General features: G+C 45.4%; 1 protein-coding gene across 17 annotated transcripts in view; it reads right to left on the reverse strand.

Moving 5' to 3' along the window:
* Positions 1 to 26,855, reverse strand: part of GRK4 (G protein-coupled receptor kinase 4) — a 76,717-nt gene that overhangs the window by 40,615 nt on the left and 9,247 nt on the right. For 8 of the 17 annotated variants that reach the window (XM_008018047.3, XM_008018043.3, XM_037983158.2 and 5 more), the window contains 3 exons: positions 14,183 to 14,278; positions 10,468 to 10,580; positions 6,684 to 6,761 (listed from right to left, as the gene is read on the reverse strand). The exons of 3 other annotated variants lie outside the window; for them this stretch is intronic. In XM_008018047.3, the coding sequence (XP_008016238.2) occupies positions 6,684 to 6,761; positions 10,468 to 10,580; positions 14,183 to 14,278 (287 nt within the window). Of the gene's footprint in view, positions 1 to 6,683; positions 6,762 to 7,347; positions 7,367 to 10,467; positions 10,581 to 14,182; positions 14,279 to 26,855 lie in introns of those variants that run through there. 6 more of the 17 variants (XM_037983172.2, XM_037983173.2, XM_037983159.2 and 3 more) reach the window with 5 other exon arrangements.

The raw sequence follows: 26,855 nt of genomic DNA on the forward strand, positions 1-26,855 counted from the left end.
CTAGTATATAGGCATACAATTGAATTTTGTATAGTGATTTAGTATCTCGCAGCCTTACTAGACTCACTTATTAGCTCCAGCAGTCTTTTTCTTTATGTGTGTGTGAATTCCTTATAATTTTCTATATTCAAGATTATGTCATCTGCAAATAGAGTTTTACTTCTTCCTTTACAACTAAATACTTTTTCTTTTCTTTTTTCTTTTTCTTTTCTTTTCTTTCTTTCTTTTTTTTTTTTTTTTTTTTTTTTTGAGACAGAGTCTTGCTCTGTCACCCAGGCAAGAGTGCTATGGCGTGACCTCGGCTCACTACAACCTCCTCCTCTGGGGTTCAAGCAATTTTCCTGCCTCAGCCTCCCAGGCAGCTGGGATTACAGGCACCCACCACCATGACCAGCTAATTTTTGTATTTTTAGTAAAGACAAGGATTCACCATGTTGGCCAGGCTGGTCTCAAACTCCTGACCTCAGGTGATCCACCCGCCTTGGCCTCCCAAAGTGCTGGGATCACAGGCATGAGCCACTGTGCCCGGCCAATACCTTTTATTTCTTTTTCTTGCCTAATTGCCCTGTCTAGAACCTCCAGTACAGTGGAACTTACAGTTGACCCTCCAATTGAACAGAAGTGATGAGGGTGGACAATCTTGTCTTGTTCCTAATCTTGAAGGAAAGCATCTAGTTTTTTCACTTTTTTTTTTTTGAGATGTAGTCTTACTCTGTTACCCAGACTAAAGTGCAGTGGTGCAATCTCAGTTCACTGCAATGTCTGCCTCCTGGGTTAAAGCGATTCTCCTGCCTTAGCTTCCTGAGTAGCTGGGACTACAGGCACACACCACCATGGCTGGCTAATTTTTGTATTTTTAGTAGAGTTGGGGTTTCGCCATGCTGGCCAGGCTGGTCTCAAACTCCTGACCTCGTGATCTGCCCACCTTGGCCTCCCAAAGTGCTGGGATTACAGGCGTGAGCCACCGCGCCCGGCCTAGTCTTTCACATTTAACTATAATGTTGGCTGTGGGTATTTCATAGATATCATTTATCAGGCTGAGCAGCCCATAAACATCTCTCTATTATCAAGTGCTATCATCTGAACATTTGTCCCTCCCCCTCAAAGCTCATGTTGACGTTTAATTGTTATTGTGACCATTAAAAGGCATTTAAGAGGTTCCACTTTCATGGACTAATTTCATTCCTAGTTTGCTCAGTGCTTTTATTATGAAGGAGTGTGGATTTTATCAAATGCTTTTTCTTTTTCTAGTAAGATGATCATGTGGTTTTGAAATCTTTTATTCTATTAATATGGTGTATTAGATTAATTGATTTTCAGATATTAAACCAAATATGTATCCCTAGGGAAAAGCCCACTTGGTTTTGGTTATGATTCTTTTAAACCATAAATTCAAATTTGGCTGAATTTTAATATTTGAGAATCCTGAGAGGAAAACTAAGAAAAAATAACAATGTCTGAGTGACTGGATAAAGAAATGCAAGAATGCACACATGGTCTTGCTTTACTTTCAGGTACTTTGAATATTACGGGTTGTTGAAATTTGAGTAAGTGACCTCAAAGAGTTCCCTTTCTTGAACTCCTGGCATCAAGAGATCCTCCTGTCTTGGCCTCCCAAAGTACTGGGATTACAGGCATGAGCCACCACACCTAGCCTAAGGGTTTCCTTTCTAGTATGTAAAAGAAAAAGAAGTTTATTGTTGTTTTTTGGTTTTTGTTTTTGTTTTGTTTTGTTTTTTTTGAGACAGAGTCTCACTTTGTCACCCAGGCTGGAGTGCAGTGGCATGATCTCGGCTCACTGCAAGCTCCGCCTCCCGAGTTCACGCCATTCTCCTGCCTCAGCCTCCCGAGTAGCTGGGACTACAGGTGCCCGCCACCATGCCCGGCTAATTTTTTGCATTTTTTTTAGTAGAAACAGGGTTTCACCATGTTAGCCAGGATGGTCTCGATCTGACCTCGTGATCTGCCCACCTCGGCCTCCCAAAGTGCTGGGATTACAGGTGTGAGCCACTGCGCCTGGCCTATTGTTGCTGTTTTTAAATAAAAGACAAGAAAAGGAAAAACTACAATAATGATGTGAATCATTGCTTTTCATTTGTTTGTTTTTTGTTTCAGTAAAGCACAAGAGCACGGCCATCAGGTGGGAAGAGGAAGAATGTGGCAGTTTCCCCAGTTGATGGTAAGAAAAGGAAAAAGAAAAAGCTTTCCAGCTATACCATCTTCAGGCAGCCCACAAACATCTCTCTATTACCAAGTGCTATTGTCTGAAGTTTGTCCATCCACCCTAAAGCTCATGATGACATTTAATTGCCATTGTGACAGTACTGGGAGGTGGGACCATTAAGAGGCAATTAAGAGGTTCCACCTTCACAAAGGGACTAATGCCCTTATCTCGTTATCTCTGGAATAGGTTCGCCCTCTCTTGTGTGCACACGCTCAGACATTTGTGCAAGCAATCTCTCTCTCTGCCCTTCCACCATGTGATGATGCAGCACGAAGGCCCTTGCCAGATGCCGGTACTAAGGAGGAAAAAAAAAAAAAAAAAAAAAGCTTTTTATCTGAGGAATATGAGCCCCTTCACATTATAGGAATGTGAGCCCCTTCAAATTATCAGGCCCAGAGCAGTCATGACTCACTCCTCCTTGAGCTAAACAATTACTTCTTGAAGGTACTTACTAGTGGTCTCTAGACTGATGCCATAAATGCCATATACTGGACACCTTAACTCATACTCTCACTCTATAGTTCAACAATGTATAGCCAATCACTGATCATTGCTTTCTCTTAAACCAGTGAGAATTAGGATCCAACAACTTCCTATCAGCTCACTCCTTGTTCCCTTTGCCTTTCAAAACCTGCCAGTAACCAAGGCCAATGGAGCATTCCCAAGGCAACTTGGAAGTGTGTCCCACACAACTGTCTTTAGTTTGGCTCAAGTAAATGCTTTATTTTTTATTTTTATTTTTTGAGAAGTTGTTTCACTTTATTGCCCAGTTTGGAGTGCAGTGGCGTAATTTTGGCTCACTGCAACCTCCACCTCCCAGGTTCAAGCTATTGTCCCACCTCAGCCTCCCGAGTAGCTGGGATTATAAGCATGCACCATCACACTCAGCTAATTTTTGTATTTTTTTTTTTTTTTTTTTTAGTAGAAACGAGGTTTCACCATGTTGGCCAGGCTGGTCTCCAACTCCTAACCTCAGGCCATCGGCCCACCTTGGCCTCCCGAAGTGTTGGGATTATAGGCGTGAGCCACAGCACCTGGCCCAAGTAAACTCTTTAAATTACATTTTGTGTCTCAGCTTCTTCCTTTTAGGCCAACAGCACCTTGAAATGGGCATCCTAGCCTCTAAAACCGTGAGCCAAGAAATTCCTTTTTATTATAAATTGCCCAGTCTCCATGCATGCATATGTTCATTGCAACACTATTCATAATGGCAAAGACATGGAATCAACATAAATGCCCATCAGTGATAAACCGGATAAAGAAAAAATGGGGTACATATACACCATGGAATACTATGCAGCCATAGAAAAGGAGAATGATCATGTTCTTTGCAAGAACATGGATGGAGCTGGAGGCCATTATCCTTAGCAAACTAACACAGGAACAGAAAACCAAATACTACATGTTCTCACTTATAAGTGGGAGCTAAATGATGAGGACACATGGACACATAGAGGGGAATAACACATGATGGGGCCTATTGGAGGATGGAGGATGGGGGGAAGGAGTAGATCAAGAAAAATAACTAATGGGTACTAGGCTTAACACTTAGGTGATGAAATAACCTGTACAACAAACCCCATGATGCAAGTTTACCTATATAACAAACCGACACATGTACCCCTGAACTTAAAAGTTAAAATAAACAAATTAATTAATTAATTACCCAGTCTCTGGCATTCTGTTACAGCAGCACAAAACAGACTAAGGCACCAAGCCACACATGTATAACTTCCCCTTCCTTCCTTTTCCACATTTGCTATATCTACCATGATTCATTTCAAAGTTCTTTCTTTTTTCTTTATTTCTTTCTTCTTGATGCCCTCCCTTGCTATATGGGTATATCTTCAGGAGAGGTGAAGAAAGAAAAGGGAGTTAATAATTAAAAAAAAAAAAAAGACAAAATAACTAGATAAATGGAACCGGGGGTGGTGGCTCACACCTGTAATCCCCAAAGTTTGGGAGGCCGAGGTAGGCAGATCACTTGAGGCCAGGAATTCAAGACCATCCTGGCCGACCTGGTGAAACCCTGTCTGTACTAAAAATACAAAACTTAGCCAAGTGTGGTGATGCACACCTGTAATCCAAGCTACCCAGGTGGCTGAGGCATGTGAATCACTTGAACCTGGGAGGCAGATGTTGCAGTGAGCCAAGATCACGCCACTGCACTCCAGCCTACGTAACAGAGAGGTTCTGTCTCAAAAAAAGAAAAAATAAAAATAAAAATTAGAACTAGATAAATGAAACTTCTACTCATTCTAACTAGTATCCTGGGGGTACCTACAAAATATGCTCATGTTGTAACAGCTGTGTTTGAGAAGAGTCATCTGTAAGGCTGGAGGCTGGGGTAGAAAACTCATTAGGGTCTGAATCATACCTCTGACACCTACTGCCATGTATCTCTGTGCTGCTAGACAGTCCTGCCGGCATCCCTCTGGCACGCTATCTTTGTACAACAAAGCTCCCCGAATTTGATAGCCCTATATCCAGTTGGCTACGCTTCAAATCCAAATATTTTGAACTCATTCTCACCACACTATTCTCTAATTCCATTCTCTACGTGTTCGATTCCTGGTTTGACACTTACTAGGCGTGTAACCTTGGGTAAGTCACTTAGTCACTGATTTTCAGTCTTATCATGTGAAAATAGACTTGAGAATAGTATCTACTCATAGGTTTGTTGTGATAATTACATAATGTATTACATATTAGAGCAGTGACTTTTTTTAACTTTTTTTTTTCTTTTGAGACAGAGTCTCACTTGTTGACCAGGCTGGAGTGCTGTGGCGCGATCTCAGCTCACTGCTACCTTCACCTCCCGGGTTCAAGTGATTCTCGTGCTTCAGCCTCCCTAGTAGCTAGGATTACAGGCGTGTACCACCACACCCGGCTTTTTTATTTTTAGTAGAGAACAGGGTTTCACCATATTGGCCAGGCTTGTGTCTGATTCTTGACCTCAAGTGATCTGCCTGCCTCAGCCTCCCAAAGTGCTGGGGCTACAGGTGTGAGCCACTGCACCCAGCCTAGAGCAGTGTTAATTACATGTTTGCTATCACTGTTGTTCCAGTTCTCCTTCCATCCCTACAATATAGGGCCCTGTCCATAACTGAGAACTTCTAACAGAAGTCACATGAAAGGAAGCAGGTTACAGCTCTAATTTCAGTGACATACTAAACTACAAGAACCAAGTAAGTCAAAAGCATAAAAGCTATGACCCATTAAAGCTTTTAGGGAAAAAAAATGTTATTTTTAGTCCAAGAGAGACTAATAAAATTCTCCAACTCTATATTCTGAAACCTTTAAATACTTTGAATCGATTTTCTTTCTTTTTTCTTTTTTTTTTTTGAGACGTAAGTCTCGCTCTGTCACCCAGGCTGGAGTGCAGTGGCATGATCTCGGATCACTGCAAGCTGTGCCTCCCGGGTTCACGCCATTCTCCTGCCTCAGCCTCCTGAGTAGCTGGGACTACAGGCACCCGCCACTACGCCCAGCTAATTCTTTTTGTATTTTTAGTAGAGACGGGGTTTCACCAGTTAGCCAGGATGGTCTCGATCTCTTGACCTCGTGATCTGCCCACCTCGGCCTCCCAAAGTACTGGGATTACAGGTGTGAGCTACTGTGCCTGGCCACTTCGAATCAATTTTCTAAGAGATCTAATTTTTTTTTCCTAAGGGATCTAATTCCTCATGACATCAAACAAAAATGCAAAAGAGGAACATGTATAATAAATTAAAGTTTTAAGATTAATTAATTAATGTTGGGGGGTGGTTTTGAGACAGGGTCTTACTCTCTTGTCCAGGCTAGAGCGTAGTAGTATGATCCCAGCTCACTGCAGCCTTGACCTTCTGGGCTCAAGCAGTCCTCCCACCTGAGCCTCCCAAGTAGCTGGGAACACAGGTGCACGCCACCATGCTTAGCTTTTTTTTTTTTTTTGTAGAAATGGGGTTTTGCCATGTTGCTCAGGTTGGTCTCGAACTTCTGAGCTCAAGAAATCTGCCTGCCTTGGCCTCCCAAAGTGCTGAGATTACAGGCATGAGCCACTGTGCCAGGCTTTATTTTTTATTTTTTTAAGACAGGGTCTTGCTCTGTCACCCAGGCTAAAATGCAGTGGCGCGACCTTGGCTCACAGTCGCCTCAATCTCCTGGGCTCAAGCAATCCTCCCACCTCAGCCCCCCAAGTAGCTGGGACTACAGATGCACGCCACCATGCCAAGCTAGTTTTTTTTATTTATTTTTTGTAGAGATGGTCTCACTACGTTGGCCAGGTTGGTCTCGAACTCCTGGGCTAAAGAGATCCTCCTTCCTCAGCCTCCCAAAGTGCTGGGATTACAGGCGTCAGCCACCACACCCAGCCAAATTGCAGCTTTTGACAAATGTTACATGTTATCCACCAGAGTAAAAGTGGCTATGCACTCTAATTATTGATTTACAAATCTTCATTCTAAAGAAGAAAACACACCTTATCATTGAAGAATATATCTAAGATTGACAGTCCATAATCACTTCGGTCCTCATCATCAGCAACTTCATAGTCTGCCTGATTGGAGAGATGGAAGAAAAGAAAAAGAGAAGTTAAGCTGGCGCCACACATGTGGTGGTGCATACCTGTAGCTCCAGCCACTCAGGACACTGAGGTTGGGAGGATCACTTGAGTTCAGGAGTTCGAGGCCAACCTGGGCAACATAGCGAGATCCCATCTCTTAAAAAAAGAGAAAGTTAGTTAAGCGTCTTCACTAATAATGTTTCATTACGTTTCAAATTCTTTGGTTTGATATCCTCAGAGCCACAGACCAACTCTACTGATCAAGCGGCTACAGCTCTTCTTTGGGAAAGTCAGGTGTATGAGGGGGAAGAAGTCAGTTTTTTAAAAGAGGTTAATGAAGTTTTAGAGCAATGCTTCCCATAATACTCTGTATATTACACTGCATCCATTAAAGATATCTAAGGGCCGGGCACAGTGGCTCACACCTGTAATCCCAGCACTTTCGGAAGCCGAGGCAGGCAGATCATCTGAGGCTGGGAGGTGGGGACCAGCCTGGCAAACATAGTGAAACCCTGTCTCTACTAAAAATACAAAAATTAGCTGGGTGTGGTGGTGGGCACCTGTAATCCCAGATACTCACGAGGCCGAAGCAGGAAGAATCGCCTGAACCCAGGAGGTGGAGGTTGCAGTGAGCCGCGATCATGCTACTACACTCCAACCTGGGCGACAGAGCGAGACTCAGTCTCAAAAACAAACAAACAAACAAACAAACTTCAGCGCTGGGAGTTCTGGATACTGTGTGGTATGCAATTAACGGAAGAGAAAGCAAGTCTGATCCTGCGACGGTCCTTCACTATGCCAACCGGGCAGGCTATGAGCCCCAATTAGTCAATCAAACACAAATCCAGGTGCTGCTGGGAAGATACTTGCACATGCGATTAAAATCTATAATCAGTTGGCTTCAAGGGAAAGAGAGTATGCCAGATAATCCAGGTGGCTCTCACCTAATCAGTTGAAAGGTGCTAAGAACAGAGACGAATCTTCCTGGAGGAAGAAATTCTGCCTGAGTACAGCAGCTTCAGCCCATTTCTGGAGAGTCCTGCCATGCCCCTCCTGATGCCCTGTCCTACAGATTTCAGACTTTCCTAACCAGACCCCACAATTATGTAAGCCAATTCCTTGCAATAAATCTCTTAATATCTCCTCCTGTGGGTTCTGGTTTTCTGGTTGAATCCTGACTGATACAGATGGCATTCATTCATTTAATGAGCAAGAAATAGGGCAAAGAACCACGCCAGGTGCCATGAGGGCGAAATGAATAAGACACAGTCCCTTCACCTGAGAAGCTCACAGAGCCTGTCATCACCTATCACCAGTATAGTCAAAGCAGTAAGCATGACAAAATGGCACAGACATTTCTGAACCTACATGACTGCCATCGAAAAAACAAAAACATAACCTGTAACCTCAGTCACATAACTGTCACCGCATAACTACAGGTATCACGACAATATCAGAAGACTGCAACCTAAAATAGAGTTTCAACAATGAAGTTTAGCTATTTTAACATAAGGAAGAATAGTAGGTCCCTAAATTCTTTTTTTTTTTTTTTTTTTTTTTTTTGAGACGGAGTCTTGCTCTGTCGCCCAGGCTGGAGTGCAGTGGCCGGATCTCAGCTCACTGCAAGCTCCGCCTCCCGGGTTTATGCCATTCTCCTGCCTCAGCCTCCCGAGTAGCTGGGACTACAGGCGCCCGCCATCTCACCCGGCTAGTTTTTTTTTGTATTTTTTAGTAGAGACGGGGTTTCACCGTGTTAGCCAGGATGGTCTCGATCTCCTGACCTCGTGATCCGCCCGTGTTGGCCTCCCAAAGTGCTGGGATTACAGGCTTGAGCCACCGCGCCCGGCCTAGGTCCCTAAATTCTTAAAATACAGTGGTTTGGCAAACATTACCCACTACATGAAAACCTATACCCTGGGTTCCATCCCCCGAACTGAGTAGGCATGGCCCAGCACGTTGGAACTCTGTCTTCAAAAAGAACTGGCCAGGTGCAGTGGCTCATGCCTATAATCCCAGCATTTTGGGAAGCTGAGGTGGGCAGATCACCTGAGGTCAGGAGTTGGAGACTAGCCTGGCCAACATGCGGAAACCCCGTCTCTGCTAAAAATACAAAAATGAGTTGGGTGTGGTGGCACATGCCTATAGTCCTAGCTACTTCGGAGGCTGAGGCAAGAGAATTGCTTGAATCTGGGAGGCAGAGGTTGCAGTGAGCTGCAATCACGCCACTGCACTCCAGCCTGGAGGACAAGAGCAAACCTCTGTCTCAAAAAAAAAAAAAAAAAAAGGAAGAAGAAGAATCACCTTATTCTAGCAACAGTGCTAGAAAGGAAAGGACTGGGAGAGATCTGGGGGAAGGAAGCAAACAACAAAACAGCCGCAAATGTTTTCCTGAAAAGAATACATTATAAGTAAACATATATACATTTTAAAGTTTTTAAAAAGCTGTGTTAGAGGAAAATCAAATCCAAACTCAATGATGTAAGACATATAATATATGTCTGCATATAATAAGCACTCAATACATATTTGCAGATAACAATTAGGACAGGCCAAAGCAGAGAGAGGAAGGGTCATAACCCTGGTACAAAAGTAAGAGAGCTTTTCTGCTAAATTCCACCAATTTTCGATTGGTCACTTGCTTCTGAATTTCATAGTTTTGAAATTGTAGGCTTGCCAATGGTACCCATAAAGATTTAGAAACATAAAGTTTCTTTACCTATAAGGAAATCACAGTAAATCTCAAACAGGATACATGAGAATGTTGAAAACTTTGTTGAGCACAGTAAATTCCATCCAAAGTGATCATTCTTCTTACACAAACTTTATCCCTTCCATATGCTTCTGGGTTAAAACGTTTTTAAGTTAAGAGCATTGGCCAGTTGAGCGCAGAAAGGACACTTTTCAGGTGGCCAAACGAGCATTATCATCTTACAGCTAGGCGCAGTGGCTCATGCCTGTAATCCCAGGACTTTGGGAGGCCAAGGCAGGCAGATCACAAAGCTGAGGCAGGGGAATTGCTTGGGAGGCAGAGGTTGCAGTGAGCCAAGATCACGCCACTGCACTCCAGCTTGGGCGACAGAGAGCGACTCCATCGCAAAAAAAAATAAAAATAAAAAAAGCATTATCATCTTAATTAGTCTGTCATCTTCACACAATTAAAGCCTCAAGTTTCAAAGTCATTCAATGACTACATGTGATTCTCCAAAACTTGAGATGTAATTCTACATGAAATACCACTTTAGACTAAAGGGATTTCTGTCTTAAGAAGACAGTATGACACCAAGACAACTAGTCCCTCCACTCCTACATCATTGCCCAGGTCTAGTTTTTCCATTTTCCATTTTCTTTTTTTTTTTTTTGAGACAGAGTCTCGCTCTGTCATCCAGGCTGGAGTACAGTGGCACGATCTCGGCTCACTGCAACCTCTGCCTCCTGGTTCAAGTGATTCCCCTGCCTCAGCCTCCCAAGTAGCTGGGACTATAGGCACCTGCCACCACGCCTGGCTAATTTTTTTTATTTTAGTAGAGAAGGGGTTTCACTATGTTGGTCAGATGGTCTTGATCTCCTGACCTCGTGATCCACCCACCTCAGCCTCCCAAAGTGCTGGGATTACAGGTGTGAGCTACCGTGCCCGGCCAGGTTTTACATTTTCAAAAGCACAAGATTGGGGGGTTGCTCAGTATGGAGATAAACTGCTTACCACTGCATCCAAGAATTCAATGTGCCTCTTTAGGGTGGGTTTGGTATCACAGAACTGCCTGAAGAGAAGTCTTCCTATCGGTTGCTTGTCACAAAGACTGTTATATTCCCTTTCTGGGTGAAGAAAAGGGATGAGAAGCAAACAAATATAATCATTACAATCCACCACATGCTGTTCTAAGCCTGTTTTCACTTGATAAAATAAAAGTCAAAAACAGTATTTGCAGTATTATTTTCTTCGTTTTTGTTGTTGTTGTTTTGTTTTGTTTTGTTTTTGTTTTTGAAACAGAGTCTCCTTCCTCTGTTGCCCAGGCTGGAACGCAGTGGTACAATCTCGACTCACTGCAACCTCTACCTCCTGGGTTCAGGTGATTCTCCTGCTTATCTGTTAAGCATCTAATATCTAGAATATATAAAGAAATCTTATAAGAAAGCTTATACCTCAACAACAAAAAGACAATTCAATTTTTAAAACGGATAAAAGATGTGAACAGACATTTCTCTAAAGGTTTACAAATGACCCATAAGCACATGAAAATATGCTCAACATCATTAATCATTAGAGAAATGCAAATCAAAACACAATAAGATACTTCACACCCACTAGGATTAGAGAAAATGAAAAATAAAGAGGAAAATAAAAAGCACTGGGAAGGATGTGAACTGACCACATGGTGGTGGGAATGTAACATGGGGCAGCAGTTTGGAAGAAGAGTCTGGTATTCCTCAAAAAGTTAAACACAGAACTACCATATGATTCTACTTCTTTTTTTTTTTTTTTTTTTTTTTTTTGGTCATCCAGGCTGGAGTGCAGTGGCACAATCGCAGCTTGCTGCAACCTCCCCCTCCCGGGTTCAAGCAATTATCATGCCTCAGCCTCCCAAGTACCTTGGATTACAGGCGCATGCCTCCACGCCCAGGTAATTTTTGTATTTTTAGTAAAGATGTGGTTTCTCTATGTTGGCCAGGCTGGTTTTGAACTCCTGATCCACCTGCTTTGGCTTTGCAAAATGCTGGGATTACAGGCATGAGGCATCGCGCCCGGCCCAATTTTTGTAATTTTAGTAGAAACAGGGTTTCACCATGTTGGCCAGGCTAGTCTCAAACTCCTGACCTCAAGTGATCCGCCTGCCTCGGCCTCCCAAATTGCTGGGATTATAGGTGTGAGCCACTGTGCCCGGCCAACAATTCTGCTTCTGAATACATACACAAAACAAGTAAAAGCAGGGACTCAAACAGATATTTGCACACCAATGTTCCTGGCAACACTATTCACACAGCCAAAAACTTGGAACACCCAGTGTCCATCAACAAATGAACAGATAAGCAAAATGTGGTATATCCATGCAATATCCAACTCAATGCCACTGAACTGTACACTTAAAACAGTAATTTTTGTTATGTATATTTTATCATGATTTTTAAAAGCCTAGTACATGAATTTTCATAGCAGCATTATTCATAATAGGCAAGAGTAGAAAACAACTCAAATGTCTATTAACTGATGAATGGCTAAATAAAATGTGATATATCCATAAAATGGAATATTATCCACCAACAGAAAAAGAATGAAGTACTTTAACAACATTATGCTACGTAAAAGACCACGTAGTATATGATTCCCCTTTATATGAAATGTCCAGAACAGGCAAAGACATAGACAGAAAGTGGATCTGTGGTTGTCTAGCTCTGGAGGGAGCAGGACGGAGTGAGGAGTGGCTACCAATGGGTGTGGCGTTTCTTTTTGGGGTGCTGGAAATGCTGTCAAATTGATTGTGGTGGTTTCACAACTCAATATATTAAAAACAACTGAACTATATACTTTAAATGGATAAGTTGTATGGCATATGAATTATATCTTCAAGACGCAGTTATTTCAAAAACTCGGTGGAGTTAAAACAATGGTGGAGTTAAAACAATGAGGGAAATACTAGCTCCTTTATACCACCAGAAACTAATCTTGATAAATAAAATACTTCATCTTTCTTTAAGAGGAACTACAAGAGTACTAAAGGAAAGATGGATTGGTTTGTAAAAATCATCTTGGAATAAACGTGTCCTTCCTACAGATAACACAAAGTTCAGAATCTAAGAAGGAAAATACTGATACATTTGTCTCTATGAAATATTAAAACCTCTGTATGAAAAAAAGACACTGTACGCCAAAGGGAAAAAAGCAAAATTATAAATATATTCACATTGGATATAAAAGGATAACTCCTTTTATATATAAACAGCTTTTATAAATGAATTAGAAAAGAAAAAGGAGGCTGGGCGCAGTGGCTCATGCCTATAATCTCAGCACTTTGGGAAGAAGAGGCAGGCAGATTACCTGAGGTCAGGGGTTCGAGACCAGCCTGGCCAACATGGGGAAACCCCGTCTCTACTAAAAATACAAAAATTAGCCAGGTGTGGTGGTATGTGCCTGTAGTTCCAGCTACTCCGGAGGCTGAGGCAGGAGAACTGCTTGAACTGGGAGGCGGAAGCTGCAGTGAACTGAGACCTCGCCACTGCACTCTAGCCTGGAGTGCTGAGACTCTGTCTCCAAAAAGAAAAAAAAAAAAAAAAAAGAAAAGAAAGAAAGAAAAGAGAAAGGAAAAATTGAAAAAATCCAGTGGAAATGTTCTACCCCATCCATAAGAAACCATTTTTCAAATAACAGTTTAGTAAATATTAAAAATACTGATAACAACCAGTATTAGCAAAAGCATGGCAAAGAAAGCTTGCTACATACTGTTGGCAGAACGGTAAACTGATACAATCTTTTGGTGGGGGTGATTTAGCAACATCAAAAGTTTAAATGCATGTAGCCTTTGAACTGAAAATTCTATCTTTAAAAAATACGGTTATGACTGCTCTATAGAGATGATTCTACATCTGACTTCTTAGGCTCATGTTAGGACCTGTAGCTAACTCTCATTCTTTATAGTTGCAGAATATTCTGTTATACTGATATACTGTATTTTTATTTGACTAATCCTTTCCTGAAGATCAATAGAAACTTCTTGTCTTTTTTCTTTCTTTCCCTCTTTTTTTCCCCTCCTCGAGACAGGTCTCATTATGTTGCCCAGGTTGGACTCAACCTCTTGGGCTCAAGGGATCCTCCTGCCTCAGTCTCCCAAGTGCTGGGACTACAGGTATTTGCCACCATGCCTGGCCCAATATTTTTTAAAAACATGCATAGAAAACTGTCTGGAAGGCTACTAAACAATACTTAACAGTGTTTCTTCTGGAGACAATAATCGACTGGGTCGTGGGAAGAGGAATTTTTACTTTTTCTTCAGTTATGTATAGAAAAATGAGTATACGTATTACTTTTAAAAAATGTTTTTAATGTGGGTCAGGCACAGTGGCTCAGGCCTGTAATTCCAGTACTTTGGGAGGCCGGTGGGGGCAGATTGCTTGAGCTCAGGAGTTTAAGACCAGTCTGGGCAACATGGTGAGACCCTACCTCTCCAAAAAAAAAAAAAAATAGTTCTCAATGAAAAAAACCAACAGCCAACTTTATAACTGCAGATCAGAAAATCTAAAGGTTTGTTTTTCTTTCCTGAGAGGAGTAATGAAGATATAAGGAGAATTTATCATAAAACGTTTGAAACAAATATGGAATAACGTATTCCGTATTTGTTTTCAATATTCTCAAGAAAGAATAACATCTAACGAATGGTATAATGCCAGATGTACCATTCAGGCATAAGTAGGCACGATTTACTCACCAATGGAATGTCTGAGCTCACTGCACTGGCTGACAGGAGGCAGCGTCAGTATCTCCCTCCATTTTTTACTACGACCACTTTTTTTACCATATCCTCCTGAATTTGGGAGAAAAAGGCAATTTTTTTTAAGTCAGAAATATCTAAGTATAACAACTACTTCCACTAATACATCTTATCATTTCTGTTTGAGCGGTTTGGGTACCTATGATGAGTAAAAATACATGCTTTTAATGATTTGTCTTATCTGGAAAGCTGCTTGATGAAGTATAAAATTCCCAGGTGATGCAATCTGTCACTGGGTCTGCCATTTAGAAGCCACGGTGAGCCTCAGTTTCCAAGTATGTAAACTAGATCTAACATGACATACTGCTCAGGGTTGCTTACAAATATTTATCAAAGAAATATTTACTGAGCATCTACTATGTACCAAACACCTTCAAAGCACTGGGAATACGACAGTAAAAAAAACCAAGTCCCTCCCTCGCATTCTTAGGGAGGGAGTGATATGGTTTGGCTCTGTGTCCCCACCCAAATCTCATCTCAAATTATAATACCCACATGTCGAGGGAGGGACCTGGTGGGAGTCCTGTGACTGGATTGTGGGGACAGATTCCCCATGCTGTTCCCGTGATAATGAGGGAGATATCACCAGATCTGATGGTTTTAAAAGTGGCAGTTTCCCCTGTGCTCTCTCTCTCCTGCCACCATGTAAGACATGCTTTGCTTCCCCTTTGCTTTCTACCATGACTGTAAGTTTCCTGGGGCCTCTCCAGCCATGCAGAACTGTGAGTCAATTAAACCTCTCTGGTTTATAAATTACCCAGTCTCAGGTAGTATCTTCAGAGCAGTGTGAAAATGGACTAATGCGGGGAGAGAGATGCACACATCAGATAATAAGAGATCAGAAAAAAATAGCTAATCGTATAGTGATAAATACGAAATGAAATCACGCAGGGTAAAGGTGGAAGGTGCTGTTTTAACTAAGGTAGGATCAGAGAAGACCTCTCTACCAGGGTCACATTTAGGCAGAGGCTTGAAGGATGTGAGGGACAGAGTCTTGGCAAGTGCTGGGAGAAGAGCATCCCATGGTGAAACAAGAATGGTGGAAAAAGCTACACTAAAATACTCCAGAAAGATTTTTTAAACAAGCACCATTTTTTTCTTTAATGTAACTCAGAGAAATGAGTATCTTCAATCTCAAGCCTTCCGGGCAGCTAAAATTTTACTAAATTTTATCCAGGAGAACATAATGGCTTAGGCTGGGTGACTAAGACTCCATGACCATTTGGAATAATTGGGAAACCAGGGAGAAAGTCACGTTTCCTTGGGAGACGATAAGCTCTGTCTTAAATGCGGTAAGTGTGGAAAATTGTAAGAGAGACATTTGGAAGATGGGTAGACTGGGACGAGCTCAGAAGAGGCTCAGCTAGAGATACAGACTTGATATCTGCAAAAAAGATAAGCATCAAAGATGCAAAAGCTTCTTCCTCAGCCTTAGTTTTGCTCTTCTACTCCCTCGACTCAATATCTCAACTGAGATCATGAGCTCTGGACTCATGTCCCACACCACAAGATGTCCAGAGCACCTGGCGTTCAACATGTTCACCTTAGACTCATTATCTTCCCCCTCAGATCGAGTCCACATTTTTTCTTTTTGTTAATATGTGTTTATTTAATAAACATGTAACAAGCACCTGCCAATGCCAGAGAATATGCTAAGTGCTGCATCAGTGACAGCCATGTCCCATGTCACTGAAGGGTGGGGAAAGGGGAACCTGTTCCTCCTGTCCCTTCACAGAGAACACAGAAACTCATTCCAGAGAAGCAGCAGGCACTGAAAAAAGGCTATCATCTTTGGTTATGGGTTATTTTTTTCAGGGCTATTGCTGGTTCTCCCTTCAGTTGAAGTAAGAACTGTTCTTTGGGATACGCCATTTTTATCTGACCTCTTAAAGGAGTACAGAGCTGAGCTGTCACTTGCCTGATGCAGTATTTTGCCCTCTAGATTCCACAAGTGTACAACAAGCATGATCTACAAGTGCTCCGAGACATGGCTTACGTCTTCAGTGGTGCTTCTGTGCCCAAGCTGCTGAATCATTGAGCAGAGAATAAGTCCCTCTTGGTCATATTCATATTTCACTATCTCCGCTTTCTCTGGGTCCCTGGACTCTCCCAACTTTATACTACTCAAGTAACTAGCAAGAAACATGGCAGCCTGGCTGCTATGTCCTTCCTTTCCTAAGCCTGATACTGTCTGTAGGCTTAGAACCAGTGCTTCCACCTTCTCAGGAGCCAAGCAGCAAGGCAGGCAGGGCCTGGATGAGGTGGTGCTGGCAGCAGTAGCCAGTGCCAGTGTGAGCCAGGAACAGGTGGGAGCCCCACCCCCTTTCAGGTTGGTGGGGCGGGAACCCCACACTACCGGAAGCAGCTGCAGCTGCCCAGCCACAGCTGCTGACCTAGGTATCCCTGTGCTCTCAGGGGCCCAGGAAGCTCCCCTGCTCCTACAGGCCCGGAAGTGCCTGTTCCCACTGACTGGCCTCTCACTGCTCCTGGCACCTACTCTGATTTTGGATCAAAGCTGTGGCTGAGCCCAGGCACCGTCACGACCCAGCCAGGTGTGTGCACGCTAGGGGTGGTGCTGACACACCAGCCACCTGCCGCCTCAGCCCCCTCCAGACTTTGGACACCAATGAGCATGGCAGAGAGGCCAAGGCGTTGCTTAGTTCAGCTCAAGGCAGGTCTGCAGGCACCCCTTGGCACAAACAGCCTGGGCACCGTGAACAAGGGCAGGAAGCAGACAGACTCCTGGGTGGAAAGGGGCAGGGTCCCCAGTGAAACCTCACTTTCAAGCCAGGGATAGACTGAAGCCTGGGGGCTGGGCTGCCAGTTCTGCAGACTGGAGTGAGAACTTACGCTGGTTTTTCTGGGCCCGCCCATGGACCAATCAGCATGCACTTCCTCCCCTCTGAAGCTCATAAAAACTCCCGACTCAGCCAGACTCAGGCAGAAAACAGGACAACCTGCCTGCAGAAAGGTGCTACACACTGTGGGTCTCCTCTCCACTGAGGGCTGTACACTCATCAGGATGACCGGCCTGCAGATAGGAGCTACCTACTCCAGGTCTCCTCTCCTCTGAGGGCTGCACAGATGATGGGATGATCTGCCTGCAGAAAGGAGCTACCCATTTTGGGTCTCCTGAGAGCTGTACTGTCATCTGTCACTCAGCAAAGCACCTCTTCTCCTTGCTTGCCCTCCAGTTGTCTGTGTACCTCATTCTTCCTGGACATGGGACAAGAACTTGGGACCCACTGAATGGCGGGACTGAAAGAGCTGTAACACAAACAGGCTGAAGCACACCTGCCAACTCACCACGTTGTGGGTGATGAAGAGAGAAGAGAGAAGAGTTGTGGCCCCTTGGGGAGCCCAGATTTAGGAGCTCCCCAAGCCAAAGCTGTGACACCCTCTTTGAAGCTCTGTGGTTCCTGGAGCCTCCAAGCTTCTGGGCATCACCATGTTCCCTGGTGCCCACAGTGGAAGCTGCTTGCAGTATGCTTGGTCTAGCCACAGCCACAGCAGGTAGGCAGGGCCCACGCTGGTGCCTGGAGCTGCCCACCCTGCCATAGCTGGCATGCCTGGCCGTGCCCAGTGGCTGGACCCCGCACTCATTTGCTCATGCAACCCTTGCTGCTCTGCACCTGGCTTGCCCTTGGCAGGCATGGGATCTGGACCAGTAGTGAAAGACAAGCACAGCCTGCCAGGCCAAGTGGGCGGAAGGAGCCCAGTGGGCCCAAGCAAAACTCAGGCAAAGCCACCACTGGCCACCGAAGTTTCCAGCTGGTGAAGTGACACCCTGAGGATCCTGTGACAGTGGCACAGCCGCTCAGCCCCAGTGGGTTTGTGTTCATGGGTGTGTGGCACTGATGGTGGGGTAGGGTGGCAACAAGAGGTAGGCTGGATGCATCACCCAGGACTAGCATGTCAGGCAAGAGGTGAGCTGTTCTGCTCCTCACAGATGGGCCCAAGGAAGACAAGGCTTCCAATGAGTCGCCATGCCTTATCTTGGTGGTGTTCTGGGGTATTTGCACATAGAGATCTCAGCATCTAGTAGGCTTGCTGTGGGGTAACTTATATAGAAAGCTACCAGGCCATGAGGAGGATTCAGTATTCCTTCCCTTCCCCTTTAGGGTACGGTTTTCTTTTTTTTTTTAGGGTACGGTTTTCTACATCCACAGAAGATTCCCACTGAAGACTGGTTCCCAGGTTCCCTTCTTGGATGAAGAGGAAAACAAGTCAAGGTGTTAGGCTTTCCTCTTCATCCTGGCTGCTGCCGCCCTCAGCCAGCTCCAGGCAGTGAAGGCCCCAGGGAGGCTGGGTGGCCTTGGCAGCCCCAGTCATCTTTCCATACTGTGAATCCTGGCTAACAAACTAGTTATTCAGAAGACATCTGCTGTCCCTGTCCTGTGTGCCAGGCACTGGAGGGTCAGGCAGCTGGTCATAACAGGATGAAAGCACTCTTGTCAGACCCAAACAAACTTGGAGCAGGGAAGGCACAAAAAAGGGCTCTTGCTTGCATGTCTGAGATAAGAACCATCAGGAGGAGTTTCTAAAATAACCCCACAAGAAATTCTTTCACATCCTTCATGCATCTCATGCTTTTCACGACCTACATTTGGCACATATGCAGATATTTCTGAGACCAGGTTTACCACTAGACTGTTTTTTTTTTTCTTTCTTGAGATAGAGTCTTGCTCTGTCACCCAGGCTAGAATGCAAAATGCAAGGCTCACTGCAGCCTTGACTTCCTGGACTCAAGAGATCCAGCTATCTCAGCCTCCTCAGCAGCTGGGACCACAAGCACGCACTACCACACATGGCTATATATATTTTTTTTTTGGCTGGGTGGAGGACAGAGTTTCACTGTTGTTGCCCAGGCTGGAGTGCAATGGTGTGATCTTGGCTCACCACAACCTCCGCCTACTGGGTTCAAGCGATTCTCCTGGCTCAGCCTCCCGAGTAGCTGGGATTACAGGCATGTGCCACCATGCCCGGCTAATTTTGTATTTTTAGTAGAGACACGGTTTCTCCATGTTGGTCAGGCTGGTCTCGAACTCCAGACCTCAGGTGATTTACCTGCCTTGGCCTCCCAAAGTGCTAGGATTACAGGCATGAACCACTGTGCCTGGCCTAATTTATGTATTTTTAGTAGAGACGGGGTTTCACCATGTTGGCCAGACTGGTCTCGAACTCCTGACCTCAGGTGATCTGCCCGCCTCGGTCTCCCAAAGTACTGGGATTACAGGCATGAGCCACTGTGCCTGGCCACACATGGCTATTTTTTTAAAAAGCTTTTGTAGAGAAGAGATCTTGCCATGTTGTCCAAGCTGGTCTCAGACCCCTGGGCCCAAGTGACCCTCCTGCCTCAGCCTCCCAAACTGCTGGGATTACAAGCATGAGCCACCTTGCCTGGCCTGGTCTGGACATTTTTAGGACTGCAGCAATTGAGATAAGATACTCTTGAAAGAACACCTGCCCCATAGCGGCATCTCCACCACAGAACTGATGCCAAATGCGATTTTGAGCCCCTGGAACCAGTCCTGCCCCACAGCGGCATCTCCACCACAGAACTGATGCTAACTGCAATCTTGAGCCCATGGAACCAGTGAACTCTGTTTTCAAGCAGCTTCTGTGAACCTCTCCCTGTTTGCCAAATAAAAGCTTCCTCTTCCTTTCCCCTTTTCAGGTGCACCTGTGGCTTGCCATGGCTGTGCATCCCAAATTACAATCCTCTTTGTTACTCCCTAATACATTCATTAAATTTGGAGATATTTTTCTCTGGTATCTTTTTTAAGATTGACAATAGAATCGATTAGCTCAATTATAGAATCCTATCAGACCAAGTTTTTAAAAGATTCTTTAAAACTTAGCATATTATCAATTTGCTTAATGTGTGAAGCCACAGTCTATGAGATAACCAAGAACCAAAGAGCTTTTCTACATAAAGGTAATTTTAAAGATGAAAGTTTTTTCCCCCTTTTTCTTCCCACTCAATGTGGATCTTTAGGATAGATTAATACAGCAACTGACTTTTAGGAATTTCTATAAAACCTAGTTTATTCTCAATTTCAGCTGTAAAAAAGAAGGAAAATATTTTATTGTCAAAAGAGATATAGTCAGGACACCAAAGGCTCATGTTACAAAAGAAAAAATAGGCAAAGTGAATTTCATAGCTCATGGAATGGGGGAAAATATCTGCACATTATATATCTGATAAGGGATTAGTAATCAGAATACATAGTGAACTCCTAACACTGCTGCTGGGAAGTGGCGGCCCAACGAGAGACTACATTTCCCAGTCCCCTGCGGGGAGGGGGGCATGTGACTGCGATCTGGACAACAGAATTGGACAGAAGTGTTTATGCCACTTCCACAACTGGCCTGGAAGAATCTGCCACACGGTTCTCCGTGCTCTCATTTCTTTGTTCGGTAGATGGACCGAGATCCGCAGGAGGATCTTGGGAGCCATGCGTTGATGACTCAGAACTTCCGCCAGCCTGGAACCCTGAATGACTGCACGAAGCATAGTCCACTCACCCACTCCCTCCCTGACCACCCTCAACATGGCTTTTACAGACATGAAAAATAAATTATATTCTTACTTTTTCACAAACGAGAGAGATTTTAAGGTTTATCTGTTACAGCAGCAAGTATTAGTTTCACTGATACAGATGTCAGTATCTTGAAGGGAAATGTTAACCTAAAACAAACCTCAGGTAAACAGATGGTCTAGCAGTAGGCCTAGCAGCCGGAGCTCTGTGTCATTCAGTAGCAGCAACACATTTAGTACAGTGTTGTCTGTGATGATAACTCAAGAGGCAGAACACACAGACCAAGTGCTTAGAGAGCCCTACGCTCCAGCAAACAGGTCAAACAGCAGTAGTACGTGCTGTTACTCGTCATACCGAGGAAGGTATTTTGCTGGGGAACGGAGCTCAAGCAAGAATTGCTGGCTTTGTAAGCAGCAATAAAAAAAAAAAAAGTGCAAACAGACCAGAAATTTGGGCCTTTAGAGAGTATGAAAGGCCACCTATTCCTGGACTCCCAGACGTGGAAAACAAGACTGGAAAAGGCTTTGAAAGACGAAAGCACATAGAAACTCAGCTCTGTGCAACAAGCAGATCGGGGTGTGGTTTTCCCACCCAAACTGCTGCCTCAAGACAGCCCCCAATCAATCTGGGGAGAGTAGAGACTTGAAAGAAAGAAAATTCGGTCGGGTGTGGCGGCTCACGCCTGTCATCTCAGCACTCTGGGAGGCCGGGGCGGACCGATCACCTGAGGTCAGCAGTTCAAGACCAGCCTGACTAACACGCAGGAACCCTGTCTCTAGTAAAAATACAAAATTAGCTGGACGTGGTGGCGTGCACCTGTAATCCTAGCTACTCGGGAGGCTGAGGTGGGAGAATCGCTGGAACCTGAGAGGTAGAGGTTGTGGTGAGCTGAGATCATGCCATTGTATTCCAGCCTGGGCATCAAGAGCAAAACTCAAAGGAAGGGAAGGGAAAGGAAGGGAACGGAAGGGAGGGGAGGGGAGGGGAGGGGAGGGATGGGAAAAAAGAAAGTTCAAGTTTGAGAACGTGTCTAGGAAAGAAGGGTGGGTGCAACTATTGGCACATGGAACTGGCTAGAAGCAAACAAATCGTCAAAGGATAAAATTACATCAAATTTCAAGTTGGAATCTAGTTGGCTTTTCTTCGCGATGCTAGAATTGGGCAACACCTCATTCTAAAAAACAGAATGCAGCCTGGGCAACACAGTGAGACCCCCATCTGTACAAAAACAAATTAGACATGGTGGTGTGCACCTGTAGTCCCAGCTACTCAGGAGGCTGAGGTAGGAGGATCACTGGAGCCCAGGAGGTCAAGGCTGCAATGAGCCGTGACTGCGCCACTGCATTTCAGCCTGAGCAACAGACAAGAGCCTGTGAAAGAGAAAGAGAAAAAAAAAAAGGAAGAAGGGAAGGAGGGAGGCATGGAAAGAGAGAGAGAGAAAGAAAGAGAGAGAGAAAGAGAAAGAAAACAGAATGACTGTTTCAATGAGCTGAACAGAGAAGTTTGGTTTTATAGGCAGAAAAGGGCTGAAGCAAGCAGACACAGAGAACAAAAAGCAGACTAGTCCTTTCAAAGTTACTTCCCTTGCTCCTTGCCTCTTGCAAAGGTTAAAGCAGAGGGGACCTCCTTATCATGCTGGCTAAAATTGGCCTGTTTGGGGATTTGGCTACTACATCTCTCTCCTGATCTCTCAGAAGGTCAAACAACTTTCAGCATGGTGACACGGAACTTCAGCATGAGTGACTCCATTGTGGTTTGATTTGTTGGGCCTAGTATAGGAGCTTAGTACAAACCAATGGCTACCTATAAATTTAGCTTAACAAGATCAAAAGCTGACTATGTTTCTTTCTTCTTTTTTTTTTTGAGACAGAGTCTTGCTCTGTCACCCAGCTGGAGTGCAGTGGCGCAATCTTGGCTCACTGCAAGCTCCGCCTCCCAGATTCACACCATTCTCCTGCCTCAGCCTCCCGAGTAGCTGGGACTACAGGTGCCCGCCACCACGCCCGGCTAATTTTTTGTAGTTTTAGTAGAGACGGGGTTTCACCGTGTTAGCCAGGATGGTCTTGATCTCCTGACCTCATGACCTGCCTGCCTCGGCCTCCCGAAGTGCTGGTATTGCAGGTATGAGCCACAGCGCCAGGCCAAAGCCGACTATGTTTCTGAGAGAAGTATGGTGCTGAAGAACTTGGATCCAGGATGAAGACAGCCTTGAACTGCTTGAGCCTTAAAACAACCTTCAAACCCACAAACTCCAATCAGTAGCAGTGGGTCTGCAAAGCTCTGCACTGCTTAAGAAACCTGTGGAGGTGGCCGGGCGCGGTGGCTCAAACCTGTAATCCCAGCACTTTGGGAGGCTGAGACGGGTGGATCACGAGGTCAGGAGATCGAGACCATCCTGGCTAACATGGTGAAACCCCGTCTCTACTAAAAAATACAAAAAAAAACTAGCCGGGCGCAGTGGCTCAAGCCTGTAATCCCAGCACTTTGGGAGGCTGAGACGGGTGGATCACGAGGTCAGGAGATCGAGACCATCCTGGCTAACATGGTGAAACCCCGTCTCTACTAAAAAATACAAAAAAAAACTAGCCGGGCGCAGTGGCTCAAGCCTGTAATCCCAGCACTTTGGGAGGCTGAGACGGGTGGATCACGAGGTCAGGAGATCGAGACCATCCTGGCTAACATGCTGAAACCCCGTCTCTACTAAAAAATACAAAAAAATACTAGCCGGGAGGCTGAGGCAGGAGAATGGCGTGAACCTGGGAGGCGGAGCTTGCAGTGAGCTGAGATCCGGCCACTGCACTCCAGCCTGGGCGACAGAGCGAGACTCCGTCTCAAAAAAAAAAAAAAAAGAAACCTGTGGAGGTTTCATCTGTCTGTCCATCTTAGCTGGCTCAAGAAGGAAAATGTCCTGGGGGTGCAGCCATGGGACACAGTGAACACAGGTGAGGGCATAACTGGGCACTATTCAAGGAATGTTCCCCACCCCCACAGGGCCCTTTCGCTGATGGGCCAGTGTCTACTGAGGGCACCCCGCTCTTCCTTTCCTAAAAGGGAATTTCTGCAATAGTCACCCTGCCTCTGCTTCCCCACGGTATATTAGGTATGAGGAGGGAAGATGATTTGGTTCTTTATGTAGGCTGCTGAATCCTGAGGAGCCACGTCTAGCACTCATGGAGGAAACAGAGCAGAGGTCTTTCTGGTCTTTTTTTTTTTTCCTGAGACAGAGTCTTGCTCTCTCGCCAGGCTGGAGTGCAGTGGTGCGATCTCGGCTCACTGCAACCTCTGCCTCCCAGGTTCAAGTGATTCTCCTGCCTCAGCCTCCCAAGTAGCTGGGACTACAGGTGCGTGCAACCACACCCAGCTAATTTTTGTATTTTTAATAGAGACGGGGTTTCACCATGTTGGCCAGGATGGTCTCCATCTCCTGATCTTGTGGTCTGTCTGCCTCAGCCTTCCAAAGTGCTGGGATTACAGGCATGAGCCACCGCACCTGGCCTCATTCTGGTCTTTGAAGGGAGATTAGGATGCCTGTAAGGGAAGAAGGCTGTGCCTGGATATTTGGTGGCTAGAGGACAGACATGGCCCAGAGAGCCAACTGTCCTATGCTGACTCAAGATGCACTCTCATTACGCAGAGTCGTTGCCAGGAAGTGGCTGCCCAGCTAGTACTTCTGTGGCTCTGCCCCCTTTGCAGTTAAAAGTGGCCATGTGACAGAGCAATGTACAAAACGGGTGTACCGCTTGGGTGACAGGTGCACCAAAATCTCAGAAACCACCACTAAAGAACTTTTCCATGCAAACAAAACACCACCTGTTTCTCCAAAACTATTGGAATAAAAAACAGCCAAAAATGGGTATACCCACTTCCAGGGCTGGACCATAAAGCCCTCCTGTCTGATCCCCCACGTTACCTGAGCTAAGTACTTTCCTCCATGACTGTCAGCTTCTCAGGAGAGATTTATCTGTTTTTATTCATCCCTGTATATCCCTAGAGCCAAGCTTAGTGCCTGGCACACAATAAACCATTTTTGAATGAAAGTGAAGTAACTGGCGCCGTCATCAAGACAGTATAAAGAGGGCACCGAGATATAAAGCCAGGTCTGGCTGGCTCCAAAGCCCATGATCTTAATTGCTATTCATACATTCATTCATTCAACTAGTATTTACTGAATGTCTAATGTGTGCCAGGCACTGTTCTAGGCATGAAAAATACAGCAGTGAACAAAGCAAATAAATCTTCCTCCTCTTACGAAGCTTACATTTTAGGGAGAAAGCCCAGCGAACAAAGTACAAGTAAAATATATAGTATATGAGATAAGAAGAAGTGCTGTGGAGAAAAATAAAGGAAGAAAAAGAAAGAGTAAATGAGGGCCGGGTGTGGTGGTGTGCGTCTACAATCCCAGCTACAGGGGAGGCTTATGAGAGCCGGGTGTGGTGGTGTGCGTCTACAATCCCAGCTACAGGGGAGGCTTCGGTGGGCTCGCTGGAGCCCAGGAGTTCGAGCTGAGCAACATAGCGAGACCCTGTCTCCAAGAAAAAAAGAGGGAATGAGGGAAGGGGTAGTGGTCAGGAAATTCCTCAGGTGAGAGAATAAGCCCTGTAAGACAAATTCTCAAAAGACAGAGGAAACTGTGTGGTGGCAGTGAGAGAGGGTGGATGAGGTTGGGGCGGTGGTCTTTTTTTTTTTTTTTTTTTTTTTTTTTTTTTTTTTTGAGACGGAGTCTTGCTCTGTCGCCCGGGCTGGAGTGCAGTGGACCCATCGCAGCTCACTGCAAGCTCCGCCTCCCGGGTTTACGCCATTCTCCTGCCTCAGCCTCCCGAGTAGCTGGGACTACAGGCGCCCGCCACTTCGCCCGGCTAGTTTTTTGTGTTTTTAGTAGAGACGGGGTTTCACCGTGTTAGCCAGGATGGTCTCGATCTCCTGACCTCATGATCCGCCCATCTCGGCCTCCCAAAGTGCTGGGATTACAGACTTGAGCCACCGCGCCCGGCCGGGGCGGTGGTCTTAAGGCCACTGCAGGGACTACGGCTTTCACTCTGAGTTGTCTGGGAAGCCATGAAGAGAGTTCAGAGGAGGGGCCGACACAATCTGGCTTAAATTTTAATAAGGCTACTCTGGCTGCTGTGCTGAGAACAGGGAAAAGGCAGAAGCTGGCCACAGTGTTCCAGGTGAGATGCTGACGGCTTGAGCCAAGTGATAGCAGTGAAGGTCAGAAAAGGTCGGATTCTGCTGCATTTTGAGGTGAGGGCTGAACACTCTGCCCAAGGATTGAGTGTGGGGGTGTGAGGAAGTGCAGCTACATGAGCATTAACTGAGGTGCAGATGGAAACATCGGGGTGCTGGGGTTGAGTATTCAGGGTCTGGTGCAGGCTCTTTCTGGCACCAGTGACGCTTCCATACAGCGACGTCAGGTAGGCAGGAGCACAGTGAGCTGCAAGTTGAGTGGAGAGGCCCAGCCCGCAGGCATGAACTAGAGAGACGGGAGCCTGTTTCAAGCCATAGTACTGCAAGATCACAAGGGAGCAAGTGTGGATAGAGAAAGCGAGAGGCTCCTGAACAAAGACGGGGGGCATTTGGTACTAAAAGGCCTAGAAGATAAGGGGGGACCAGCCAAGCCATCTGAGGCAAGCAGTGGAACAGGAAAGGTGATGATGCAGAAGAACAGGCTCACGGAAGAAAGCATGACGCACCACACCAGTGCAGCCCACGGGGGCAGCAAGACACGGACCAAGAACTGATCCCTGGGATGTGGCAAGCGTGGCTTTGGTGAGGTGGTGGAGGTGAGAACTCAGCACCCAGCACCTAACTGACCCCACACTTGTTTGAAGAGTCAATAACAAGGCCAGGTGCGGTGGCTCATGCCTGTAATTCCAGCACTTTGTGAGGTCGAGGTGGGCAGATCACTTGGTTTCAGGAGTTTAAGACCAGCCTGGGCAACATGGTGAAACTCTATCCCTACAAAAAATACAAATATTAGCTGGGGATGGCGATAGGCACCTGTAGTCTTAGCTACTTGGGAGGCTGAGGCAGAAGAATTGCTTGAGCCTGGGAGGTGGAGATTGCAGAGA

Source organism: Chlorocebus sabaeus, chromosome 27 (genome assembly GCF_047675955.1).
Source record: "Chlorocebus sabaeus isolate Y175 chromosome 27, mChlSab1.0.hap1, whole genome shotgun sequence".
NCBI lineage: Eukaryota > Metazoa > Chordata > Mammalia > Primates > Cercopithecidae > Chlorocebus > Chlorocebus sabaeus.